General features: G+C 43.4%; 1 protein-coding gene across 1 annotated transcript; it reads left to right on the forward strand.

Moving 5' to 3' along the window:
* Nucleotides 1–535: 535 nt before the first annotated feature.
* Nucleotides 536–26952, forward strand: EXOSC10 (exosome component 10). Its single transcript, XM_054009210.1, has 25 exons — nucleotides 536–689; nucleotides 2833–2969; nucleotides 3490–3613; nucleotides 5204–5308; nucleotides 5678–5840; nucleotides 8823–8934; nucleotides 9267–9342; nucleotides 9556–9666; nucleotides 10174–10317; nucleotides 11167–11357; nucleotides 12302–12458; nucleotides 13545–13693; nucleotides 14114–14164; nucleotides 15003–15114; nucleotides 15929–15979; nucleotides 16596–16674; nucleotides 16876–16997; nucleotides 17669–17764; nucleotides 18468–18542; nucleotides 19036–19123; nucleotides 20628–20701; nucleotides 21235–21403; nucleotides 21903–21964; nucleotides 22620–22696; nucleotides 23317–26952. Exons 1-25 carry the CDS (start codon nucleotides 537–539, stop codon nucleotides 23345–23347), a joined length of 2709 nt encoding a protein of 902 aa, XP_053865185.1. The 5' UTR covers nucleotide 536; the 3' UTR covers nucleotides 23348–26952.
* Nucleotides 26953–27933: the final 981 nt, after the last annotated feature.

Here is a 27933-nt window from a genome sequence, read left to right on the forward strand (position 1 = left end):
TCCTCACCTGAAGTCAAGCCCCGGACTGGAGTGCTGAGGTTTAGGGGGTGGGTTCAGGCTCATGGCCCGACTACAGCAAGGGCAGCAGCCAGGACCCTACAGCGTGGGGGGCAGTCGGCTGCACTGGGGCCCTGCACCTTGGCAGGGAGAGCGCCCCACTCCCAGGGACAGCAGCGGGCTTGGGGGGGGGGTGAGTTTGAAAGGTGGTTTTGGGGTGGGGAGGGTCCGTGCCGGGGAGGGGGGCGGCCAGTGCTGGGATGAGCGCCCCCAGAGCACGCTGCCGGCAACGGTGGGGGAGGCTCCGGGCCCATAAGGCGGACAAGTGCCTCGCCTCGCCTCGCTCGGCCTCTCTGAGGTAAAAAGAGGGAAAGACCCAGAAAGTTATAGGGCAACCCCTGCTCTCCCCGCCGTCGCTCAGTGCGTGCGCATGCGTCTTGCCGCACTTCTGCCTTCCCTGCAACCCCCCCCCCCCCCCCCGCGGTTCTGTTATCGCGCGAGACTAAGCTATTGTCGCGTCACGTGGGTCCGTGTCGAAGATGGCGGCTGCCGGCGGACTGGGGAGTCGTAGCGCAGCAGTTCAGACGGGCCAGATAATGGACACGGGGAGTGGCGGCGCCACCGAGGAGCCGCCGGGGGGCTGCTCAGACACCGTGCTACCGGGGTTCAGGGATGCCGACTCCTTCGTCAAGGTACGCGAGGGAGCCGCCGCAGACTACTACTCCCGGCGTGCTTTGCGACACACACGCCGCAGCGGGGCATGCTGGGGACTGTAGTTCCTGCTGGCGGTCCTAGCTGATGCTGAGGCCTGAGGGGACGCTCTCTACACTGTATTTCCCAGCAGTCTCCGTGCCCGCTGTAGCGGGGTTTGGGCGGCCGAGATCGAGGCGGAGTGTTGCATGCCGGGCGTTGTAGTATGGGCCTTGCCCCCGTTTGCCCAGGGCCTTCGCTCTAAGGGGCAAGGCGGTGGGGAAGCGGGGCCTTGGAGCAGTGACCCTGCGCCCATCTCCTGCTGCTGCAGCCGGGGCCTGCACCACCCACCCTGTCAGCACAGGACTGGTCGCCATGGGCGGGGTAGAGCTCGAGTGAGCCGGGCAGCCCGGGAGGGGGGGGCACCCGGGCGCCAGCGTGGGCACGGGGGGTGGGGGATGCTGCCCCCACATACAACCTACATCCTCTTCCCCCCACACCTCCCCGCACAGCACGCGTAGCCAGAGCTCTCCCGTGCAGCTTCCCAGCGCCGCCCACTTTAACCCATCTTGCCCCGGGAGAGTGGGGGGACACGCTGCATCTCACTGCCGTGAAGTGAGTCCGTGTTTGTAGTTCTGTTGCATGGAGAGGTGTAGGCCACGGGACTCCCTGATACTTGGAACTAGAATTGTAAGCTAGGGCCTGTTGTCTCCGTGGGCACTGGAGGCAGTCTCCCTTTTCCTAATTTCATGCAGTCTTCCTATTCCTGGCAAATTGTCAGCATAACCCCTCCCATTAGTTAGGGCATTCCCTGCAGTGGAGGCTGGAGAACTAGAATCATGGGGATGAGATCAGTTGAATCTAAACAGCTGGTACTAGCTCATGCATGGCCCCTGATGCCAAAAGCAGCCCTACATTTAGTTATCTGTGTCTTAACAGGAAAAAAATTCAAAGGAAACCCTCAGATTTGGCAACACTGGAGTGGTGGGATTCTCTATATTCTTAGTATCAAAAGGGTAGCCGTGTTAGTCTGAATCTGTAAAAAGCAACAGAGGGTCCTGTGGCACCTTTAAGACTAACAGAAGTATTGGGAGCATAAGCTTTCGGGGGTAAGAACCTCACTTCTTCAGATGTCTTGCATCTGAAGAAGTGAGGTTCTTACCCCCGAAAGCTTATGCTCCCAATACTTCTGTTAGTCTTAAAGGTGCCACAGGACCCTCTGTTGCTTTCTATATTCTTAATTTTTTTGTAATGCTCTCCCTACAGTAAGAAGGGTTTTCAATATGCATTTAGCAGCTAGGTCTTGATTTTTGGGATATAGGTGGACACTTATATTGGACTGTTAATCCAAGCATGACAAAGCATTCTACAAACTGATTTAAAAAACATAGTATTTGCCATCTCCATCATTACAAATTTTATTCCTAAACATTCCCTCACCCAGGGACCTTTCATTTGCCTGGTCTACACTACAGAGTTAGGTTGATGTAAGCTGCCTTGCATCGACCTCACAATGGAAGTGACTACGCTTAAAATTTCGCTCCTGCAAACTTAACTGCCCTGCTACACCAGCTTAATAACGCCACCTCTGTGAGTGGCGTAGAATCAAAATCAATGTAGTTAGGTCGACGCAGTGTCAGTGTAGACACGATGTTGCTTGCATAGATGGTTACTGGCTTTCAGGAAGCTTCCCACAATGCCCTACGATAAAATCGATACAAGCGCTGCTGGTAAGGACATGCACTGGTGATACAAGGAGCAAAGTGTAGACACACACAAGCGATGCAATTACTGCAGTGGCTGTATGCCGATGTAAATTAGGTCGACTTAATTTTATAGTGTAGACATGGCCCTAGAGAGACAGCATTTCCTGGTTCTGAAGTTGGAGCTAGTATACCCATAATATTTCCATTAAACCAAAACATCTTCAGTTTAAGGTTTTTCTTTTCTTTTTAGTATTAGTTTCATTAACTCGGATAGAAATGGTTGTAAACTCTCTTGTTTTAAAAGGCCTAGTTGTGTCTTGGTTTAGGAATAGTAATATAATGCGAGGAATGGGGTTACAGTGTGTTCATCTGGCAGGGACATAGAAAAATGAATATATATTGTGGAATTATATTTTAATGATGTGATGCTTTTTAACAGCATGCACTTGGCACTGTGGTGGCTGCTACTAAGGCATCTAATGGGCTCCCTCAGCCTGGAGATGAATATGACTTCTATCGCAGTTTTCCTGGATTCCGGGCATACTGTGAAACGCAAGGTGACAGGCTGCTTCACTGGTAAGGACATTTTGGCTTTCTTGTGTCAGTGGTGAAAACCTAGCGATAGGGAACAGAGTGAGGGGCAGAGAATTCTCTTCTCTGCAAATTTCAAAATAAAACAATATATGAGCATTTTTTATTACGTATATTTCAGCTGTATTTAAAAATGTGTCAGCTGCTTTTCTGATACATGAAATTTAAATGGTGATGATAAAAATTGAGTCATTCAATTTACTACTGTAAAGTAGCTGTAACAATTTAGGTGAAGAACTGAGCAGGTGAGGGCTGATGGAAAAGTGACTTCCTAACCAGATGGCCCAATCTAAGTTCCATAGACCCAGTGGAAATAAATAGCAATACTTAGCACTTTCTCAGAGCTTCTCATGTTCAAAGCTCTTACAACAGTATCTAAAGGATCTGTATTTGATTTTGCAAACGTCAGAGTAGCCAGAGCTCCGGGAGGATCTTAATTGGTCCAGTCTTTAGTATACTTGCTTTTAATGTCATTTAAAGAGTAACTGAACTATTCTCTTGTTAGTATGAGCAAGGTGATGCAGTATCATGGCTGTCGCAGTCACATCAAGGATCGCAGCAAAGCAACAGAGCTGGAAGACAAATTTGATTTGCTGGTTGACTCCAATGATGTCATTCTTGAAAGAGTGGTGAGTAAACTTTCCATGAGGTTTTTTGTCTTGTAACCATTCAGTGGATCACTCTTTCTACAGAAATTAAAATGGCAATATTTAGCAATTACACATTGTTCTTCACTTTTAGATCGCTTTCATTTTAAACATTTATTCTCTTATAGTCACTATTTCTTAGGTATCTCTTGTTGTTGTTTTTTGTTTTTTTAAATTACAGCCTCTATTTTTTACAGGCTATTTTTCTGAGCTGTCTGTCACTCTTTTTGTATTTCAAATCACAGCAGTAGGTTGGAACTGAACCTGTAAGGACGAGAATGATTACTTGTATGACAGCAGCACCTAAGGGCTCCAACTGAGATTGGGACCCATTGTATTAGGTGCTGTACATACACACAAGCTATCCCTTGGCTGAAGAGCTTGCAATCTAAATAGAATGGACAAAGGGCGGAAGGTTAAGCAGAGACACAGAAAAGTGACATGATTTGCCCTAAGTCACACAGCAGAAGGAATAGAAACCAGGGCTCCAACTGTTCCTGAAAAACAGAGACAGTCAATCAAACCTTTCCATTGCAAATGAGGAAGAGAAGGCTGCCTGTGTGGGTGCCAGAGCGGATGTATCATATACTATCCCAGGGGAGCAAGGGAACTGGAATAATTACCCCAGCCATAAAGAAGCAAACAGGCTGGCAGCTGATTAAACTGACATGCGGCTGAGAGCAGAGACCTCAGGACCAGTCGCATTCAAAAGTAAAGTCTCTTAAACCAGTCATTTAAATCAGTGCTTCCCAGACCCCACTAATGGCACCTTGGGCTTTGGTGCTGTAGCCTCCCACAGCTTTATTCTCTGCTGCCTGGAACCTCATGCAGTCATTTACACTTGTGCAAAGTGAGTGTGAAAGACGCCTAAGAAAGGCCATTGCATCTGGGGCTGAGAATCTGGAGATCCATGTTCTATTCCTGGCTCTGCCATTGACCTGTGGTGTGACCTCGAGCAAGTCACATCACCTCTCTGGGCCTCAGTTTTCCTTCCAAACTTTTGTCTATTTAGACTGTCATCTCCTTCGGGTCAGGGACTGTCTCTTACTATTTGCCTGTACTGTGCCGAGCATGATATGTCCCTGATCTCAGTTGGGGTCTCTAGATGGTGTCATAATGCAAATAAATAAATAAATAAATAACCTGATTCCCAGGCCAGTGCCTCAGCCACTAGAAGACAATGCCACTATAACAATGGTTCATTTCTCAGCAGGGCTGAGAGTTGTTTACTTATGCTCTGCCAAGCAAATTAGATGCAAGACTAACTCTGTGTTGGCCCAATCTAAAAACTGGGCAGAGTGGAGGATAAGATATGAGAGGAGAGTGTGGGACTGGGATGATCAGCACATGAATACCTCTGAAGAAACTCTCCTTTGATTCCTTGGCAATTGCTTCTCCTAATCCCTAAAATTAGAATTCCATACTTAGCCTTTGGCCACTCTTGCCCTTTACAAAATTCGGAGTTGGTGAGCTTGGAAGCAGTTGCACATTTCTCTCCTTTCAGTCAGGCTAGACTGCCAAGTACAGGATGTTTCATACAGTTTTGCTTAAGCTTCTTTTCCCGAATTTCAGGGTATTTTACTGGATGAAGCAGCAGGAGTGAACAAGAACCAGCAGCCTATCCTCCCTGCAGGGATGCAGCTCCCAAAGACAATTGTTTCCAGCTGGAACCGTAAGGTGAGACTTTGACAGTCAGCTGATTTTAATTAACTTGAGCTATTTGTGTAGGCTTGAGTTGTAGTGATGGTGGTTGGGAGTTCAGTAACCCAACGTCCCTTTAGATTTTTGGTTGTGCTTCCCCTTTCTTCACTCCAGATTCAGGATCTCTGGGTTTCTGATCTAGATTTCATGCACACAGATCTCTCTCTAACCTGAATTCAGGGCCCCAGGGCACCTAATTTAGATGCTATTGTATGGACCTTAGATACTGTGCTCTAATTTCAGGGGAGTTTTTCCTTATTGTGTCTGGAGTTTAATATTCAAATGCATATAGAGTGAGTCTTAATAGACTATCTCAAAATCCATTCAAATGTGTTTTTTAAACAGAGTGGAGAATCCCACCGAACAAAGTCTGAAACCTTCCGATTGCTACATGCCAAGAATATCACTCGACCACAGCTCAGATTTCGAGAGAAGATTGACAATTCCAACACTCCCTTTGTACCTAAGCTTTTTGTCAAACCCAACGCTCTGAAACCGCTGCCTGAAGGTAAGAAGGCCAGAGCAAGAGGGCTTCATTTGCCTTGGGTAGCATATAATAATAATACCGCCTAGCTCGTATTATTATTAGGGCTGTCAAGTGATTAAAAAAATCACGATTAATCGTGCTGCTAAACAATAATAGAATACCATGTATTTAAATTTTTTGGGATGTTTTCTACATTTTCAAATATATTGATTTTGATTACAACACAGAATACAAAGTGTACAGTGCTCACTTTACATTTATTTTTGATTACAAGTATTTGCACTGTAAAAAAACAAAAGAAATAGTATTTTTCAATTCACCTAATAAAAGTACTATAGTGCAATCTCTTTCTCATGAAAGTTGAACTTACAAATGTAGAATTATGTACAAGAAAACTGCATTCAAAAATAAAACAATGTAAAATTTTAGAACCTGCAAGTCCATTCAGTCCTCCTTCTTCAGCCACTCGCTCAGACACAGAAGTTTGTTTACATTTGCAGGAGATAATGCTGCCTGCTTCTTGTTTACAATGTCACCTGAAAGTGAGAACATGTGTTCTCATGGCACTATTGTCGCCAGTGTCGCAAGATATTTATGTGCCAGATGCGCTAAAGATTCATATGTCCCTTCATGCTTCAAACACCATTCCAGGGGACATGCGTCCATGCTGATGACAGGTTCTGCTCAATAAGGCCTGGTCTACACTGGGTGGGGGTCGATGTAAGATACACAACTTCAGCTACGGGAATAGCGTAGCTGAAGTTGACGTATCTTATTTCGACTTACCTCCCATCCTCACGGCGCGGGATCAATGGCTGCGGCTCCTCCATCGACTCTGCTACCGCCTCTCGCCTTGGTGGAGTTCCGGAGTCAACGGGAGCGCGTTCGGGAATCGATATATCACGTCTAGACGAGACACGATATATCGATCCCCGATAGATTGATCGCTACCCACCGATCCGACAGGTAGTCTGGATGTACCCTAACAATCCAAAACAGTGCGGACCGACACTTTTTCATTTTCATCCTCTGAGTCAGATGTCACTATCAGAAGGTTGATTTTCTTTTTTGGTGGTTTGGGTTCTGTAGTTTCCACATCGGAGTGTTGCTCTTTTAAGATTTCTGAAAGCATGCTCCACACCTCATCCCTCTCGGATTTTGGAAGGCACTTCAGAGTCTTAAACCTTGGGTCGAGTGCTGTAGCTATCTTTAGAAATCTCACATTGGTACTTTCTTTGCGTTTTGTCAAATCTGCAGTGAAAGTGTTCTTAAAATGAACAACATGTGTGCTGGGTCATCATCCAAGACTGCTATAACATGAAATATATGGCAGAATGCGGGTAAAACAGAGCAGGGGACATACAATTCTCCCCGTCACAAATTTAATTAACGCGTTATTTTTTTTAACGAGGATCATTAGCATGGAAGCATGTCCTCTGGAATGGTGGCCGAAGCATGAAGGGGCATACGAATGTTTAGCATATCTGTCATATAAATATCTTGCAATGCCGGCTACAAAAGTGCCATGCAAATGCCTGTTCTCACTTTCTGGTGACATTGTAAATAAGAAGAGGGCAGCATTATCTCCTGTAAATGTAAACAAACTTGTTTGTGTTAGCAATTTGCTGAACAAGAAGTAGGACTGAGTGGACTTATAGGCTCTGAAGCATTACATTGTTTGTTTTGTTTGAGTGCAGTTGTGTACCAAAAAATCTATATTTGTAAATTGCACTTTCACAACAAAGAGATTGCACTATGGTATTTGTATGAGGTGAATTGAAAAATGCTATTTCTTTATCATTTTTACAGTGAAAATATTTATAATCAATAATAATATACATTTTAAATTACAACACAGAATACAATATGTATGAAAATGTAGAAAAACATCGAAAATATTTAGTAAATTTCAATTGGTATTCTATTGCTTAACAGTGAGATTAAAACTGCGATTAATCGTGATTAATTTTTTTAGTCGCGATTAATTTTTGTAAGTTAATCGCATGAGTTAATTGCAATTAATCAACAGCCCTAATTATTATTTTTATAATGAACATCAAACAGAAACCAAACCTCACAAGCCAAAAGAAATCATTGAATCTAAAGAACGTATATCTCAGAAGGAGACTAAAACCCTTTGGAAGTAGTAAGCATGCCATTCGGATGTTGTTAATCTTATTAAAGGCAAGTCTGTGTAAAATGTCTTGCTGTGGATGCACATGTAACAATCTGTAAAACAGAATATATTTCGCAGCTAATCCTGCTCCCGCTAAAGTCAGGGATCAGGCTCTTATTGATGTCAAGAAGTACCAGGTCCTGCGTAAATGCAGTTGAGCTTAGAAGAAATAATGGGTTATTTTACTGGTATAGTGAAAAAAAGATTAGATGTGAGCTTCTTTGCTTTGGCTTCCTTAACCAAATAGTTGGCACAAGGCAACCAAAAGCTTCAGTAGTTCTTCTCTTCTTCCTCCTCCCTCCCCCCCCCCCCCCCCCCCGCACACAATAACATCCCAAGTCTTTGGGATCTGTCTTCTGTTGTTTAATCAGCATTCCTCCATTAAAATGCAATTGCAGTTCTAGCTGCTAACAGTTGATTTGACTTTCGTTTATTATTTTTCATCACTTTCTAATAGCAAATATAATGGAGGTAGAGCTGCTAGTTACCTTTCCATTGCAGAGCAATGTTTGGCAGCCAGAATTATTCATCTTTGGGATGCTCGCACCAAGTGATTAAATTTAAAAAATGTCTTGTTATATTAGCATTGCGCATCTTACTTAATCTTTGCAGGGTGACATATGTTCTTGTCATACCTACTCCTGAGTTATAAAATGAGGCACAGATAGAAATCTTGTGTTTAAAAGCAGTAGGCCAGGAGTGTTTAGGGTTTTATAGTACTTAATGATTTTAATGGGTTTTAGGTTAGGCATTGAGGAGAGAAACTTGAGTTAGGAATACACATTATTTGTACAGCATTGTCTAATTTTTTCATCTTGGTCATTCAGCACTCGCAAAAAGCAGGCGGGAGCGAAAGGAGCGTCCTGAGGACTTGGATGTACCGGCTGCTCTAGCCGATTTCCTCCATCAACAGAGAACTCAGCAGACTGAACAAGACATGTAAGAAATTAAATAGGCAACAGGATGCTGGAAATACACTAGATTTATATGCATTTTGTATGCAATCCTTTTATGCGTGTACCTGTCACATGCAGCACCTTATGTGGCTCTTCTCTGTGTCTGTGCACATGCATGCTTCTTCACTTATAGCTGCCTCCATATATGTTCATCATTTTTTTATACCCATGCATAACAAATCTGCTCTGTGCTAGGCTTGCTGGTCAATACTAGGCAAACTGGTGGCTCACAAAGAGTATCTCTTGGTAACTACTTCCTGTGGCTTGGTGAAGTTGATTGGAATGATACAGATTCCTTTTTTGTTATTTGTGCAGGTTTGCTCATCCTTACCAGTATGAACTGGAGCACTTTGTTCCACCAGATGAAGCTCTCGAGAAACCACAACTCCAGGTTAGTTCCCAGGTTAAATTAGCATTCGAATCTAGAAAAAATGTTGGAAGAAGTAGATAATCAGTTTGCAGTAGACCCTGCTTGTAGCCTAGTTATGATTGAGGGGAGCAGTTACAGCCTGTGATAGCAGTCTTTAATTCAGAAACTTTTGGGTATTCTGGGAGGAGAGCACTATGTCCCCACAAGTGGGTATCTAATAACTTGCCTTGTCAGATGTACAGGCCTGTTGAGGACACACCCTGCCATTTTATCTCCACCCTGGATGAGTTGGTAGAACTGAACGAAAAGCTTGTAAGCTGCAAAGAATTTGCTGTGGATTTGGAGGTAAGTGTGTTGCTCTTTGTTTTAAATTACATATGCTGAGTTAGCACTTAGCAGGTCACGTTATACTATTGTCCATCATCTTTTGCTTTGTGTACTATATCCTTTTTATGTTGAGTTAGGTGATATGTCCCAGGTCTGATGTGGGAAGCCTGCTACATTTTATTATTCAGAAGGCTGCATGGGATTTTGGCTGCCATTTTAACTTCTCAAACTTTATTCTATTATAAGCTTTATAATGAATTTAGTCTGTTTTGAATTTTTTCTATGATCCTCTGGGTTATGTTAAGATCCATGGAAAGGACCAACTTCAAAATTAATTCAGATGATGTATTATTAAAACAGTAGCAATGATTGCAAAGACCTGAAATCTGTTCATGTCATTAACTTTTGTCTAGAGGCATTCTTCATTCATTTATTGTCATCTTTTCCTCTGCTTTTGGTCATTCTGGGTTTCATAGTACCACTCCTGCAGGGGCTCTGAGTTAACTTCTGTCCTTTGTCTGGTAGCACCATTCCTATAGGAGTTTCCTGGGCTTGACATGTCTGATGCAGATTTCCACCCGGATGGAAGATTTCATTATTGACACTCTGGAGCTACGTAGTGACATGTATATTTTGAATGAGGCCTTCACGGACCCTGCTATTGTGAAGGTCAGTAGACTCTTCCAACCTATTCAGAATTATGCTGGATAACTTATTTTTGGCTTAACTCTGTCCGAAAACATGCTTTATCCTCCTGCCCTGGCCACTCCCTCCTTCCAGAGAAAGGTTGGCACAAGTGGGAGAGCCATGGTATGGGCCTGATCCAATCCCCATTGAAATCATTGGAAAGATTCCCCTTGACTTCAGTGAGCACTGAATCAGCCTGTATGACCAGGCCATAAGATGCTAGTAACATCTAAGTCACTGTTGTGAGAATGAGCACTGCTTAGTTGGTAATGGCCCAAAAATGGATATGACCACCCATCAGGAGGTCTTAGGCAGGTCTGTATCCATCAGACTGTGCTGGACACAAACCAGGTACCATTTCTGTTGTTCTTGATTGTAGGTGCTTTACTGACAAGTATGAAGACAAGGTCCCGGCCCCAAAGAGCTTGCCCACTAGATAAAAATGTGTAAAAACAGGAGGGAATGGATGGGGAACATCATAAGCAATGTCACTGAACAGTTAGCAGGCATCTTCTCAGCCCCAAAGCTCTTGGGTTTTACTATCTATTTTGGGAAGTGGGGGCAGGGGAGAAATACTTTTTCAGTAGTTTACCAGTTATCTGTTGAGAGGGCTGAGTGTGGAAACATGGTCTGGGTGAAACCAAGTACTTGCTGTTATGCCACTGACAGTGGAAGGAGAAATGCCAGCAAAGAAACATAACTTTCTAACTCTGGTGCTTCAGTGCTTCAGGCCCCTAAGTGGAATTGGTTATCCTCTCATCCCAAGTGCTATTCCACATTCCACTGTCTCACATTCTTGTTTCTGATGCATTTGATTGTGTTGCCTTACAGGTCCTTCATGGTGCCGACTCAGATGTGGAGTGGCTACAGAAAGATTTTGGTCTGTACTTAGTGAACATGTTTGATACTCACCAGGCTGCCCGTCTCCTCAACCTTGGCAGGCACTCCCTGGACCACCTGCTAAAACTCTATTGCCATGTGGAAACTGACAAGCGGTATCAGCTGGCTGACTGGAGGATTCGGTAAAAGTTTTATCCTGACGTGTTGGCATTAGAGTTAAGAGTCAAATTCAGGACTTGTTTGCATGTTAATGGGTGACTGTTTCACTTCTCAGCCGACCCCCAAACCACATAGCTCACTGGGATTTTTGGTTAGTACTGTGGTGGTGGTGAACTGGAATAAAAGGGACAGGCTTCAAAACAGAGCTGAAATGCATTAGCAGATTTGTTGAATGGGGTTGAGATTAATATGTACAGCACCTGCCTATGGTACACTGTGCTTGGCTGTCTATTTTAGCCCCTTACTTTGATGAGCACTAAGTTCTCTCCAAATGCTGTAATATGTGTTTTTTAAAATCAGCGAAACAAAAGACTTTTGGAAGCTGAGTTAATGCAATAGGAACAATGCATAACTACAGTGTAATGTTATGACAAAAGCTGCCACCTCCTTGAAGAAGTAATTGCTGCCACCTTCCCTGCATTGCTCAGCCTAGCATTCTAAAATTGCAATTCTGTTATAACAGATGCACCACTAAAAAAATTCTAACTTCCAGACAAAACTGCTATGTAAACCAGTACAGGGACTGAATGATGGATTCTAGCTTGAGAATGATCTCTGCAGTGCAATCTCCCCTGGCCTACGAAGAGCACAGGTGCGGTACATAGTCTGTGCAGGCACACAGTGGTAGCCACATTACTATACAAGGTACCCCCTGCCATCTGATTGAATGGCTGCCCTGGGGATCCTGGTCTCCCAGATATAGGCAAGAGGTCAGATGGAGAAAATCATTGTAATGGTGCCCACAAATGAGATTCTGGTGAGAGGAATCCATAGAATTCCTGGATTCGTTCTTGGGAGTAGACCCAGATGTAGCTTGTCTTTACGTGCTGTGGCAGAGGGCACTGCAAGGATGAGGGATGGGCTACTATAAAACATTTGTGCAACACTGATAGTTCTCTGCTTCCAGCCCTTTGCCAGAGGAAATGATCCAGTACGCCCGAGACGACACTCACTACCTGCTCTACATTTATGATAAAGTGAGAGAGGCACTATGGGAGAGAGGAAATGGACAGCCCACTCAGCTGCAGGTGGTGTGGCAGCGCAGCAAGGACATCTGCCTGAAGGTAAATCTTCACCTGGGGACTAATTATCTGGGTCAGAATACAGACTGTCTAGGATGGGAAGCACCCCAGGTTGGGCCTGGCCCATTCCCTACCTTCTGGCAGAATCCCTAATTTTCAGTATGTATATCAGGAAATAGTCTTACAGCCTTACTCTCTCTCCATTCCCACCTAGTGTGGGCTCAGCTGTTCCACTAGCTAAGGGACCTCTAGATCAGTGGTTCTCAACCAGCGGTCTGGGGGGCCACGAGCAGTTTTCAGGGCCAGTGTTAGACTCGCTAGGGTCCAGGGCAGAAAGCCGAAGCATGGGGCTGAAGCCCGGGGCCCTCAGCCCCAACGCCTGGAGCTGAAGCCAGAGCCTGAGCAAAGTAGCTTAGTGAGGGCTCTTGTGGCACGGGGCTCCAGGCAATTGCCGTGATTGCTACCCCCTAATGCCGGCCCCGACTTTGATATGCAGAAAACCAGTTATTGTGGCACAAGTGGATGGTGGAGTTTTTATAGCATTGGGGGGGAGGGGTCAGAAAGAAAAAGATGGAGAACCCCTGCTCTAGATGTCCTAGACCTTTTGTTATCTTCAAAACCGCTGCTCTTGATCCACATCCACCTGCAGGTGTCAAGAGACTGAAACTTTTCAAGTGAGTCAATATTTATTCACATTTCTCTGGATAGCCCGAATAAAAGCCCCGGATATTGGAGCACACTGTAACTTTATGACAAACATACACTGCCAAGTGAACACTAGTGAGAACAAGAGGTGGGTAGTTTTCTAATCGACCAAGACTTAAAGATCTGGTATGTCTATGGATGCTCTTGGACTTGAAAACTTCCTTGCCTCATGTATCCAAATTAAAAAAATGAGCGTGGCTGGAACTAAAATATAAACAGTTGTCAGCCCCAAATGCTTAAGGTAAAAACCTCAAGTGGCTCCTCAGTCCTGACTTCCTGAGCCACTGTTGCAAACCATCCAGTCCTCTCTTGTGTGCTTGATTCTCTGTGCTAGAGAGAACACAGCCTGGGAAGTGCCAAAGGGAGTTGGTACATGACTCTGTTTGATATTGATCACCAATCTCTCTAATTCTTCCTGTTCAGAAATACATCAAACCCATCTTCTCAGAGGACAGCTATCTTGAGCTCTACAGGAGGCAGAAAAAGCATCTGAACACGCAGCAGCTAACAGCTTTTAAATTGCTATTTGCCTGGAGGGACAAGATGGCACGCCAAGAGGATGAGAGTACAGGGTAGGAAGTCGTTCATTAGACACAGTTTTAAATGGATCTCTGCAGCGTGGTGCAGCTCGTCGAAAGAAACACTGGATCTGCTAAGAATGGTTGATTTGGGTGCTTCCTGTGTATCTAAGACACTATCCAGTGAAAGGCGCCGTACTTTAGTTGCACCATTTCCTCCCTGTTCCTCTGACCCCCGTAAACCCCAGATCAGAAATCACATCGGGGGAGGGAGGAGTTGCCTCTATGGTTTTCTAGATCAATCCTGATTTATTTCTCCTTAACTGACTCTAACTCTTAAGAACTTGGATCCAGTGCAAAATGATACATAAGGTGTTTGGTTTTTTTTCCCCCTCCCCATTAAATTTCTCTGTAAACAAGTTTAACATTAACACAATTACCATGATATCAGTGCTACTGCTCTTTATGTTGCAGGTATGTGCTACCAAACCATATGCTACTGAAGATAGCAGAGGAGCTGCCCAAGTACGTATTGGTGCCTTTTTGGTTTTTTTCCTGTTTTTGTACAACTCTGAATGTAATTTGCTTGTCCCAGGTCCCAGTTGATCCCAGGTCCATCAGTCAGCTGGGTTTTCCTCTTACCTTGTTTTATTTTATTTTTTTTATTCTGTGGTTAGCTTGTTGTTCCCAGTAATTAGCACTGCTTTTGCCTTTAGTTCTTCAAAGCAGAGAAATTCCATGCACAAAAGAATTAAGATGCTAAACTCTTCTAGCATAAGCCAGATGGCTATGAAATACATGTGTCTTTGTGTCAGGAATACTCCGCCTACTATGCAAAACATGGTCACACTGCTGCCAGTCATTGCATCTCCCTTCTTTTTTGAGCTCTCCATCAGTACTCTATAGTATACACCTAGGTGTTGGTTCAGTTTGTAAAGGAAAATGTGTAGGTGCCACACCCCTCTTATGTCCCCCACGACATTCTCCCGTAAACAAGATTTTTTTCGGAGGGCTTGGTATTCACAATTTACCATCCACACTTGAAAGGAGATAAAACTGCATCTGTGATTTCAAAACCCTCCACACTCCCTCTGTAAGAAAAATAGATATTGGACAAGGAGAGAAATTAAATCTGGATGCAGAAAGAACACAGGAGGGCTGAGCTAACGGGCTTTTCTTATGTGCTCAGACTTGGTATTGACACATTTTGTAGTTGTACTGGATAAACAGTGATGACTAATCTGATTTGCCTTACTCAGTGAAGCGAGGCCTCTGATTACATCTGGTTGACTGTCCTTTGCATGTGGAGGTTTGATTTATTAGCTGTATATAGCAAACTCGGTTTCATTCATTATGTCTTTAGAGAACCCCAGGGCATCATTGCTTGCTGCAACCCGATCCCACCACTAGTCCGCCAACAGATCAACGAAATGCATCTCCTCATCCAACAGGCCCGAGAGATGCCTCTGCTCAAGGTACAAAGATCTTCTGCCAACACATAACAAAACTCAAAAGACATGGACTTTATTGTGGAATATCTCTTGCACCTTGTCTTCCAGAGGTTCCTATTGATCTCATAGGTTTTGAAATCTAGAAATAGTCTACACGCAAGGCTATAGTGCAAGGCTGTTGCTGGGGATTGCCATTTGTGTGTGAGACAGTAACCTCACTTTGAAGCCTGAGTACTGTACAGTATGCTAGAGTGCACATAGAAGCACTTCCTGTAGGCATTTCGTCCTACCCCCGCAATGAAATCTCACTGCAGACTTCAATGTAGTTCAGGCCCTTAAGGGAACTAAGGGAGTAACACGGTAGAAATATTCAGTCTTGAGCAAAGCAATCAACAGTGAGGTTTCTGGGGCATAACCCCTATTCTGCCTTTATGCACACATCACATTTACCTACAAAGGGAATAAGAGCTTGTTGGATGCACATAAGAAATCACCAATGACAAAGCCCACACAGCTGGCACAGCAGAAACCTACACGCAACCTAGAGGCTTGGAATGAGGTTTAATAAAGGTCAGCACATACCTGCTGTTACTACAGTGGAGCGCATCCTCCTACAGGGAAATTAAGCCATTCCTGAGCACAAACACAGCCTTGCTATGTGAACAGCGTCGTAATTTTACCTATCCTCACACAGACACGCACCCCCGGGAGGGAAATGTAGAACTGTTCTTCTGCTAGCTGTGTTGAAAATGTTGGTAGGGGGAAGCTTGTGCCTGCTGGATTAGATACTTCAAAGTTAACCATTAGTAATTTTCTTATTTTTTCTCCCCCCCCTTAGTCTGAAACTGCAACAGCGGTGAAGAAGAAAGGGTCTCTACCCAACCCAGAGGTACTATCTGTGTCATGCTAAGCATGCTAATGTGTTAAACCATAAACTCATAGAAACTGCTATAGCAGAGGTCCATATCATGAAGCATGAAGATTGTAATTTTATTCTAGCTAGTTATACTAAATCCACTGACTAGTTTTTTCCATTTGACAAACATGTCCCTCTGTTAACCCAGTTTTATCCTTGTGTGCTATAATGCTTGTAAAACTACCAGTCATGAGTCAATATTTTAAAAGCTCCAAGCAAGACTATAGTAAATAAGTCTTCCATCAGTAAACGCTACAGTTGCTGGACAAAGTTTTGTGTACGTTTGTTATAATCTCTATTGACTGATTTTAAGAAGGAAAATTTCAGATGAGTTACTACAGCTGTCCCAGTCATCTACCTTGTGTCTATGAAGCAAAGCATTCTTAATAGCCATTTGCACAGCCATCCTTTTGGTGTCGGATTCACTGTGCAATTTAAGATGAGCTATATTAGAAATACTTAGCCTCAGAACATCACCCATACATTTAAATTGTGATTAGCCTGTCATTTTCCACTCTGTAAATTCCCCTAAAGCATCCCAGAGCAAGGTTCTGTATTGATCACATATGTAATTTGAATTTGTTTGCAGAGGCTGGAGAATCATTTGTTTGGACCTCATGACAATTCACGTGTTCCTCTGGATGATATTCAGAACCTCTCAGCCTTAGGTAATTTGGGAAGGATGGGAGACAGCCTCTGACTTCTGCTAATATGGAAAAAAATCAAGTAGTTTTTTCTTTGACACCTTAAAATAAGCATTTCACCTTCAGTGGAAGCTCATTTGCAGAGCCAGGGAGATCATAGCAGAACACAAATCCAATAGGAATGGAGTATTCAAAACCAGAAACTTCGTTTTCCTTTCTCTGCAGAACCTGCACCAGTTCTGGAATGCGGGAGCCTCTTTTCGGACAGCGACGGGGAGATGGACGGCACAAGGATATTATCCAATTCCACATGTCTTGTTGCTACAGCCACTATCAGTATATTCAGTGTAAGCTCCAGTAATATGAAGGGGTCTGCATCTGAATTTTAGAAAATAAAGGTTTGATAAACTGGTGAAGCGTTCTAGTAATGCTGCACAAAAGGTAGTTGCAGAGGAATAGGGTATTCCTGGAGATATTGCTGTGCTCCCTGTCAGGTGTACAGCATAACCAAGTTCAGCAAGAAGGAAGCTGGCAAGTGGATTAGCTCTTCTTACAGTCCCAGGGTCACTGCCCACACTGGGCCTTGAGGTGGATTAGGACATGATACGGCAATAACCTGAGGAGCCCAGAAATACAACTGAAAATTCACCTACTACTAAAACAAGCAGCAAGTGTGAAATGGGTCCTGTTAGAGAACAGAACTTTCTAGGCTTGCAAGTATAGAAGTAAAATTCAGTACTGCTTCAGTTCCCCATCTCGCTTCCCTCCATTCCCCCTTTTTCTCTGTTTTCCCCCGCCTGCCGCTGCTGCAAGTAAGCGAAACCTAGTTGATGATGTTTCCGTTTTTGACACTAGGGGATATCCTAAATGTCTTTGGCTTTTACTAACGCTACTAGCCCTTAAAAGCCTCAGGTCACATATCCTGTGTTTCAAACAATGCTGGACTCATTGTCTACATACAATCTGTAAGTAACTTTTATGTATTTTATATGCTAATGGTTTTTCTGCATTCCTTAAGGAGCCTGATGTGGATGAAGGGAATGAGAAGAACTTAACAGTCGCACAGCAGAAGGCTCAGCGCATAATGGAGTCCTTTGAAAATCCGTTTAGAATGGTAAAGGGCACTGTATATACTTTGTAGTGACAGCTGGTAAATTGAGCAATATCGTGGGTCCCATAAGAGCAGGAGTTTTCACAAGGCAGGGTTAGTAAAGCCTAGCATGAAATCAGCTACTGCTCAGTTACTGGAATCACAAGGTTATACGCTTAGATGTATTTTGCAAGGAAAACAATGGGATTTGGTTTTGAAACTTGTAGAGTGGATGTTAAGGAGGCACTTCAACAGGTTAAAAAAATCGTATGTTTTTAAAAACTTAAACTTTTGTTGGATACCTTTAAAACCATTTTTTTAATCTAGTTTTTCATCTTTGACTGTATTTTACGTCTCTCAGCTTGATGGTGAAAATAAACTAGTCAGTTCTCTCTTGATCTGAATCTATTTCATTTCTGGTTTGCCATGTTCTAAAATGTATTTTGCCAGTGTGTTTAGACTTGCAAACTGGAGGATAATGTAATCAAAAGTGTTTCCATTGGATTTACTTTTAATAGAAATATTTCTATTGGCCTCAAGCTTTGTAATTTTGGACAGGGGTGAACTGACATTCTTTTGAACCATTAGCTTTCTGTAGAATTGATGTTAAATGTGACCTTTTTTTCCAGTTAGCACCTACTAAGTGTGCATCTCAGCCGTCAGTGACTTCCCCTGACATGTATGCTGCCTGCAGTGTTAAAAGAAATTTTTCTTTTCCTTTTCGTAGTATCTGCCTTCAGAACAGAATCCTGCCCACATCTCACAATCAGCAAAGTTTGACCCATCATCAAAAATTTATGAAGTGAGTGTCTCCTTGCCAAATTTCCTGAAAACTGCTCAGCTCTTTGTGAAAGAACCAGGTGACAACAAATGAATTCCGAGTCCCCTTTGGAAGTTTCTGAGGGGCGTGAGATTACTTGGATTTACTTTTTTCCTTTTTGCTTCCCTTTCGCCTCAGAAAAGGGGAGACGTTTTTCAGACTTCTACAGTATTCCTCTCCTCCAAAGAACAAGGGAAACGCCAGCTCATATCTCCCACATTGCAAAACATTGAATTACAACTAGACACCATACCTGACCTGGATCCTTTGGTGCTAATTCATGTGGCTCAGGACTCTTTACAGAATAAAAAAAGTCATATTTTAACCATGGTTCATGCAACAAATTTTAATCTCCAGCGTAGTCAAATTTGGTGTTCTGTACTCCAAAATGAATGCCGGTGCAGGTCTGTAAACTCCTCCCCCATTCTGTCTGACTTCAGAGTGAGTGATCCTGGATGATTTTCTTTTGATGTAGATCAGCAATCGGTGGAAGCTGATGAGTCAGGCACAACTGCAGAAAGAGGCAAAGGAAGAAGCCAAAAAGAAAGCAGTACAGCAGAGAGGTAACATCCACTTTTTTGGACTGAGATTGAGGGGAGGGAAGGTGGATCTTCCAAACCCCTGAATGTCCCTTTCCCTGTAACACCACTGTTCAGGCCCTGCATCTTAACTACAGCCTTTTCAACCAAGACACTCTGAGCAAGAGTCCTTTCAGAGCCAGTCAACACCAATTTTAGCTGATTTGGGTGGTTAGCACTGAATGACATAAGGTCCTCCTCTCCTTCCTGCCTTACCAGCAATACATCCGTAGTACTCCTTACCTTTACAGAGCATAAAAGGTCAGGACTGGAAATCAAATGCAGATCTGATTGTTTGGTGGTTCAGAGTGCTTGCATTAAAACTACCATCATCATAATCCATAGTTTTTAACTAGAAAGTTTCCTTTCAGCATGGCAGGCCACCTCTTTCCTCTGTCTAATCCTGGTATATTTGTAAGGGGCTAAAACATACTGCTGTTTGAAATGGAGAGATTGATGCAGTCAGTGGAACAAGGCCCATTGTAAACTAGTGCTTTGCAAACTTCCATACACACAACTCTTCCAGTGTGTTTCTGTGCTAACAGGCAGTATCCCTTTTGTTTGCGTATTAGCCATTCACTGACAAGAGACTGCAAATAGTGCTTAATTATATGTATTCCAGGCTGACTCCTCGAAATTCACTTCCTCTGTAACCAGTTCCACATAGAATGCAGGTATCCAGTGTTTGAAGGCTGGCACGTTAATCTGCACAGTTATTACTAAAAAACCCTTAACACTTCCCATTTTTGTTATTCCTCAGGTAGAGAAGGTGCTTAAGACTTTGGCAGAACAGTGATTAGTCAAGTATCAGAGGGGTAGCCGTGTTAGTCTGGATCTGTAAAAAGCAACAAAGAGTCCTGTGGCACCTTATAGACTAACAGACGTAGTGGAGCATAAGCTTTCGTGGGTGAATACCCACTTCGTCAGACGCATGACATGGGTATTCACCCACGAAAGCTTATGCTCCACTACGTCTGTTAGTCTATAAGGTGCCACAGGACTCTTTGTTGCTTTTTAGTAATTAGTCAGTCGTCTTGGGGACACCCAAAATCTTTTCTAGGGAGCCAGCCCAGCGGGGTGCCTTAGTTTGCTGATTGATTGCCCTCAATTATTCAGCAGGTGGGAGTGTTTCAGGAAGAGGGGGTTAGAGAGAGCTAGGGGAGCTGAGAGCTAAGGTGGAGTGAGATTTGAGATAAACCATTCCCCACCGCCCACAGACTATTGAGGAATCGGCCCGCTGGCTTCCCCATAATCTAGATATGGTATGCTCCTGTCCTGCCATAGTCTGGGGGATAGAACCCTTTTTAGATCACAAGTTTTCTGATGAATGAGGTTCACATCATGAAGATTGTCTCTATGTGGTATCTGGGGTAAGAGGATTGCCCTTGCAAAACAAGCTCCTCATTCTTTCTTGAGAGCGATCTTTGCTAATGCAGTCCTGCTTTCCTGCATGTCTCTTGGCTGAATCTCTGTTTTGTTCTTTTCACAGCCGCTCGTGAACAGGTGCAGAAGGAGTGCAAAGCAACAGCAGAGAATATTGTCTCAGTCCGTCAGCAAGCTGTGGTACGTACAAATGTTTGAGTGTGAAGGACAAAACAAATATCTCTAAAGCTACCCCTTTAGCCTTCGCAAATATAAACTCTCTGCTCTCGATCCAGGGCACTTAACATCTCTCAGGCACTCTGAATCTATGGATTGAACCTTTCTTGGGCTTCTGACCCTGTACACAGCCACAGGCCTCGTTTCAGACCTCAGTGAATCTGTGCTGGGCCTCACCCTACTCCAGTTTCAGCTCTCCTCTATCCTAGAGAATACTTGCCATGGCCTTATCTCTGTCTTCCTCTTTCTCGGTTCCCCCCAAAATGTGTACATAGACCAACAACAGATTCAGGCCTCTAGTGTTATGATTGTCAGCAGTATTTCTAATCTGAGAAGCCTCTGCTATGGGAGCAAAGCATCTTTAACCTTGGATCTCAGTACAGAAATGATGTTCTCCCAACCCCCCTTATGGTATCCATGGCAACTGCCATCTGAGCCCAGTGTGACCGGGCAGAGAGGTTATCGCATTTCCTTCCTTGGGTGTGTTGCTTTTACAGCAGGAACAGGCCAGCAAGAAGAGGGAGAGAATCACCAGTGAACCAGGAACCGAGACACCAAAACAAGAGAAGAAACGGCCAAAAGCCTCCCAGCAGCCAGAGGAGCAGGAAATGCCAAAGCAGTTCACCCCCTTTGATTACAGCAAGTCTAACTTCAAGGTGTTCGCTGGTAAGAGCTGGACTCCCCCCGACGAGGCTGCAGGCTGTGGAGACCGTTGGCTGGCTGAGCCCTGGGGCGGTGTGGGTGTGTAGAGCTCTGTGACATCCAAACAGTAATGTCTTTGCCCTGTACTGATGGAAGAATTGGGAATGATTTTAAGAAATCAGCCTGGTGAAGTGGATTGCTCATCCATCCATCCATGTAATTACAAAACCAGTTGAAATGTTCTTGGAATTACCAAAGGCAGTGGCTCCTTGTTCTGCACAATAGAGTAATGTATTTCATTAAACCCTGCAGAGTAGAAATAGGAGAGACTTGAATCAGGTGTAATGAGGATCCATTTAAAAGCTTATTCTCTCCTTAGCAGTATACTGTGTTTCATAGTGAGGGAAAGACAGCCCTGTATATTTCATTACAGCCAAAGAGCACTTGCTATTGGTGTGAATTTACTGTTCATTTAAAAGAACCTTTCTAATATCAATTATTCTCCACTCCGTGTCTGTCTCAGGAAACAGCAAATCCAAGCAGTCATCCCAGTTTGATCCAGCCAAGCAGGCCCACACAGGCAAGGTAAGGGAACACTCTGAAATGAGGAACAGAAATAAAGGTGATACAGTGTGTCTGTAGACATGTCAAACCTCCCCTAATAGCCACTTGATGCTGAGATGCAGGCTTTCAATCACGAATCCATAAGGCTTGTTACAAGCCCTCTTCCCATGTGCACCCTCCTCCTGCCCCACTGACTGATGTGCAGATGGTACCCACAAGCTTCTCTTTCAGATCATTACAGCTATGTGTAGAGTTTAACAAGTGATCAGTTTACATGTGATACTGTGGGAAATGCAGTTTCCTGTGCAGTCACTTCAATGTCAGTCCAAACTCATTCCGCAGAGAGAGATGAGATGTAGAATAAAATGAAGCATGGTGGTGGGGATGAGTCGGGGAGAAGAAAAGGGATAGGTCCTCTTCAGGATCCCTCTCTAATTGTAGAAATTTCATCTCCATGGATTCTGTAGACAGAAATGTCAAGCAGAAGCTCCTAGTCAGGAATGCTCATTTCAGGTGAATGAGAGAATATGTTGTATTCCAAAACTCACAACTTAAATGAGCAGAAAGTGTTCCTTGAAGGTATGATGGGCAAGACAGGGTTGGATGCGAGTAGAAGTATCATGTGAATCTATTTTGTTAGTTAATGCACTGGTGGGTCATTTTTCCTTTCATATAGAAATTCTCCGGAGCCAACAAACTTCAGCACCCAGCTGGAAATAAAAGCATGTCCTACCTGGCTGGGAAAAGTGATCGGTATGTTGTTGAACGGTTCTCTGCAAAGTGATGGAGTGTTCCCCACTCAAGTGCCCTGGAGTCCTAGGCAAAAAGCCACTGTTATACTAGTTCACACAGCAGTATCTGGACATGCTTAGCATGAGAGCTGCACAGCACCTACTGGTGTTCATTGACATCAGCCTCAGAAATCTAGTCCAAGCTTAATGTGAATAAAGACAACCCTGGCAGAAGATCTGAAATCCTGAGGTCACAGTGGTGCTAGTATTATGGGAGATGCAGCCCTGGACCAAAGATCAGGCTGTACGGAGAGAGCACATGTCTAACCAGGGAGTTAGAAAGGAAAGCGATGGTGTTGGCTCATATGAAAATTCCGCAGAGATTAATTCCCAAGATATTTAGTTTGCAGTTCCCAGGCATAACTCTTATGGGGATGTAGCCAGAGGGTCCCATTGTGGCCCATAAATCCCCTGCAGCTGCAGAAGAGCAGCATTACTTTGACTCTCGTTGAGGTGGGAATAGCAAGAGAGCTTGTTTCACCACCGTCTCATTACAGCCTTGCTAGCATTTCATGGGCTTTAAAGCTCAAGTGAACTTCGAACCAAAGCTATTTTAAATTCTTTCTGTAACTGTTTTTGCAGGGGCTCCAGGCACAGCTGGCCAAAAAGATAGTGTTTTGTAAGAGATCCTGTGGGAACTGCCAATGAAGAAAAGTCTCTGTTGTCAAGCTGTGGAGAGGCAAATATCAATCACTGCTGCAATTTTTGTACAGAAATCTTTTAAAAATAATTAAAACGCTTTTTCCAAAGGGGGAAACCAATTTTAATTGTTTTGTCTTTGGCCTTTATTATATTTACATTTTCAAAAGTGGTTGGAAAATGTATTTGGTGTCCGGCTGAACCTGTTGCCACCTTCCGCTGTCTGGAAGAGCAGAATTCGACATGTCAGTTGGATGTGGGATTAACCTGGTTCGTATTGCCAAAGCCAGCACAGAAATAATCAAGAGATTCAACAAATGTGCAAATATTTGTGACTTGAACTAGATATAGGGGAACAAATCCTATACAAATATAACAGCAAAGGAACTAGAGCCAGACTGTCCCTATGACGCCAAACTGCCTGTTTATTCTGCAAGCCACAGTAATGTAGAAAATGCATTTGCGTCCCAAGCAGTAATTTCCAGTGCTTAGAAGAGAAGAGTGCAGGTACTTCTGAATTGAATGAAAACCAACAATTACTGCTTTGCTTGACTGTTACAGAAATGAACACAGGGACTGAAAGCCATGTAAATAGGTTGAAGGTTAAAACACAACTGGAGAAGACTGAAGGGATCTATTTGACATTGCTCACTCCTGTGCTACTCTATATTTGAATGTGTAAGAATCTCAAAGCTTGTTCCACGTGTTGAAAAATGAAGGCTTATTAATGCCCCTGTGAGGCAGGTAAGTAGGGTATCCCCATTTTACAGCTGAAGAAGCACCAAATTGAAGTCACTTGGCAAAGTCATACACTTGAGTTAGTGGCAGAGCAGATACTAGAACTCTGGACTCCTGGTTGTCTGCTCTGACCCCTGGGTGCTGCTCCCTTTCCTATTGTCCTTGTCCTTTTTTTTCTCAGACCTGCATCACTGCATAATGCTGCTCTGTTTTTTAATCTTCCTATTTGAGCCTAATCTCTAAGTGTTAATCTAGGCCTGGTGACAAGCAGCAGGTGAGCAAATGCAAAAAGGTCCTTTCTGTTTTCAGAGGCTTCCAATCTGAGGACTTTATTTCACAAAAAAATTAGCGACATGCATGGTGGGTTTTGTTCATTTAGGAGTTTTGCCATGAATAGTGTCAGGCAAATTACATTTTAAGAGTGGCAGAGCTGCGTCCGTTCCTGCTCATGAAAGCCATTTGCACAGCTGAATATTACACCTGCAGAAAGTCTTTGAAGGGGTGCAGTTGAACAGCAGTTTTCTTTGTGAACGTGCCATTCCACAGCCCACTCCACATTTGCTGCCAATTGCAATTCCCTTTCAGCTTTGCCACCTCTGCTACTTTTTTAATGGATGTATCAGTGAATCTGTTGAAAGACCTATTGACTGTGGGGATTAAAATAATCTTCTGGTTGCTAGAGGCTCCTTTTCCTCATTTTAGACGTATGTGCAATTAACATTTTCAAAGGTTGGGCTTAAATTTCATCTCTTTTTTTTTTTTCCCCATTTTGAATTGAGGTTTGTCATAGGTTTTAAAAATTCCCTTAATGAATATGACTGGCAAATTTATGCACGTTTTATCCACATAAGTGAGATTATAGCTATAATTCAGATGCAGTCCTCATGCTACACTTTTATGTTGCAGGGATATTTTTTTTCGACCAACAGCCAAGGAACTCTTTTTTTGCTTAAAAATAATTTTTGATAACGTCTTAGGGAAAAAACCCACAAGAATTATACTAAGGTCTGCTCTTGAAAATATGTGCCATGTGTCTTGTACTATTTCTGGATGTATCCCCAGGCATCATAATATACTCCCATAGCATCTAATCATTTTTAAAAAATCCAGCTAAGATTTTTCAAAAGTGACCAGTGATTTTGGGTTGCCTCAGTTCTTGGGGGTCACACCTCCACGGACCCAATTTTCAGAGGGCAGGTGCTGAGCGCTTTCTGAAACTCAGCCCCCCTTCAGATGTGTGTAGATGGACACCCAAAATCACTTGTCATTTATTAGTATCTTAATCCATATGTTAATTACTGTACAGTAATGGACCTATATAAAAGTGTAATGCTTGGCTGCTTAGAAGTTACTTGGTACTTTTGTAAAGAGAACAGACATCCTTTAATGTACATGTGGTTGGCCCCTTGTATAAATCTGCACCTCCGATCTGTAATATGCCCATCATTTTTCATATTGAATTATTTTAGTAAAGCAACTTACAATCATATCTAATTGCTTTACAGAAAGCACTAGAAAATAAACATACACCAGTAACTTTAAATATTATTGTATGGAAGTGGTGTTTGCATTGTCCCTTAGTGGTTTTGCCCTCAGGTACAGTATTCTTGATAAAGAATCTGATTCTGCAATCCTTCTCATGTTGAATAGCACTTACATGAGTAGACTTTTTTTTTTTTTTTTTTAAATAGGACTGCTCACAGGAATAAGTACTACTCAGTGTAAGTAACAGTTGAAGAACTGAGTCCTCTATTTTAAAGTATTTGTAGGGGAGGCATTCTAGATATCATGTATACATCAAAAGTTCTTTCAACATCAGTTCTAATCTTAGTGTGGATTGTACAGTTGAACGTAACAGTGCCCTGAGCTCTCAAACTAACCACATAGCAGGATGTTAAACACCTTGGAGTTATTCTTGCCTTGCAGTTAGTTAAATATTTTAATCAGCGATATTGTAGTCCCCGTCCTATTTTCACACATGTCTCAGAGAAAGTAGAGAGATCAGTGATGTGTTAGTGGATATGAACAGAACACCTACAGACTACTGAGAGCCTATTTAAGTAGTCAGATTGGATTGTGGAGCTTTCATGTTCATCGCATGGCTCTAATCAGTGGGGAATATAGAGTGGGTTATACTCACTTTTGCAATTGATGGTATTTATCCATTCTTCTAAAGATGTAATATACCTCATTTCATCTTGACTCTTAAGTAATACAGCCCTATGCCTCTGAAAGGCCAGTGGCCAAAGATGAGCAATAGTCAGGCCTGAACTGTCTTAGGTTTAAGTTCCACTCTATTCCAGTATCCTGCAGGGCTACAATGGGAACTCTATACCATTAGGAAAGGAAGAATGCTTATTCCCGGTGGAATCTAGTAAAAGCTTCTATTCTTGCCAAGAGATACTGGCTTTTAAAATCATGACATTTTAGGTATAGAAAAGTTTATTGGAAAGGGAGTTTTATTTTTTCCTCCTGCCTGCTACGTAGATGCACTCTTGTGGAACCAAGTGCCTTCTTTCACAGATGCTAGGAGAAAGAAAAGGTCCCACTAATCTTTTTAAAACTACAACAACATTCCTAAAATAGTATATTTGTGCCACATGGGCCATGTACAGACTATGAAAAGTTGTGCCGGGATAGGATTTTATCAGCTCTTACTTTGGGTTACTTTGTATAAATCTCTTGTCTTCTAAAATGCAACCACCCCAGACTCACTGGTATTTCTGTTGTACACCTAAATATGTTAATATCTCTGTATACAATAGTGTAAGCCAGTATTTGTGAATATTTTACACGTTTGGTATACAGTGCTAAAAATCAATAAAAATGAAAGACAAATGACTTGCAATTTCTCTCATTCAAGAGTGGCATCATATAGGGAGCTTCATACATGAAGCTATCATCCATATGTCCTTTCCCCTCCTCACTTATTACTATTTTGTTTGAATTAGAAAATAGAAAGGGGATATGCACTCTGCTCCAAGGAGCTCCCCTGAGGTGCGGGGAGAAAGGATGGAATCAACCCTGGATTTCTACCTTTACCTCACTAGCTGGGGGAGAGAAGGTCATATGTTCAAAACCTCAGTTTCCTCTTCAGCAGAGAGTGGTCATGCACCCCCATCCCCAGAGGCGCATACACCCCATTGGCCCATCTGTCACAAGCCCAACTGCCCCCTAGTCGCACATAGAGCAGACTAGGTCACATCCCCCTCTAGCCACAGCCCTAGAGTGAGATGGGAGGAACACACATCCGTCCACCCATGCCCGGTCAAGCCCCCCCACACACAGAGCGGGGGGCAATTCCACATCCACTGCCCTCACACACACCCAGCAGGGGGGAGAGATCACTTCCCCACACACCCCCCACAACTACACACCACACCACAGAAACACCAACCCAGGAACCTATCCCTGTAGCAAACCTCGTTGCCTACTCTGTCCCCATATCTACTCTGGCAACAGCATCAGAGGACCCAACCACATCAGCCACACCATCAGGGGCTCATTCACCTGCACATCCACTAATGTCATATATGCCATCATGTGCCAGCAATGCCCCTCTGCCATGTACATTGGCCAAACCGGACAGTCCCTCCGCAAAAGAATAAATGGACACAAATCGGACATCAGGAATGGTAACATACACAAGCCAGTAAGTGAACACTTCAATCTCCCTGGTCATTCTATCACAGATTTAAAAGTCACTGTCATTGAACAAAAAAACTTCAGAAACAGACTTCAAAGAGAAACAGCAGAACTAAAATTCATTTGCAAATTCAACACCATTAATCTGGGCTTGAATAGGGACTGGGAGTGGCTGGC

Source organism: Malaclemys terrapin, chromosome 19 (assembly GCF_027887155.1).
Source record: "Malaclemys terrapin pileata isolate rMalTer1 chromosome 19, rMalTer1.hap1, whole genome shotgun sequence".
Lineage (NCBI taxonomy): Eukaryota > Metazoa > Chordata > Testudines > Emydidae > Malaclemys > Malaclemys terrapin.

Excerpts from the sequence above, each read along its gene's own strand:
- EXOSC10 (XM_054009210.1), top strand. The coding sequence starts at position 537 with ATGGCGGCTGCCGGCGGACTGGGGAGTCGTAGCGCAGCAGTTCAGACG. Across the intron at positions 16,998-17,668 it reads CCACTATCAGTATATTCAGT|GAGCCTGATGTGGATGAAGG; the intron begins GTAAGCTCCAGT and ends GCATTCCTTAAG. Across the intron at positions 21,404-21,902 it reads TAACTTCAAGGTGTTCGCTG|GAAACAGCAAATCCAAGCAG; the intron begins GTAAGAGCTGGA and ends TGTCTGTCTCAG.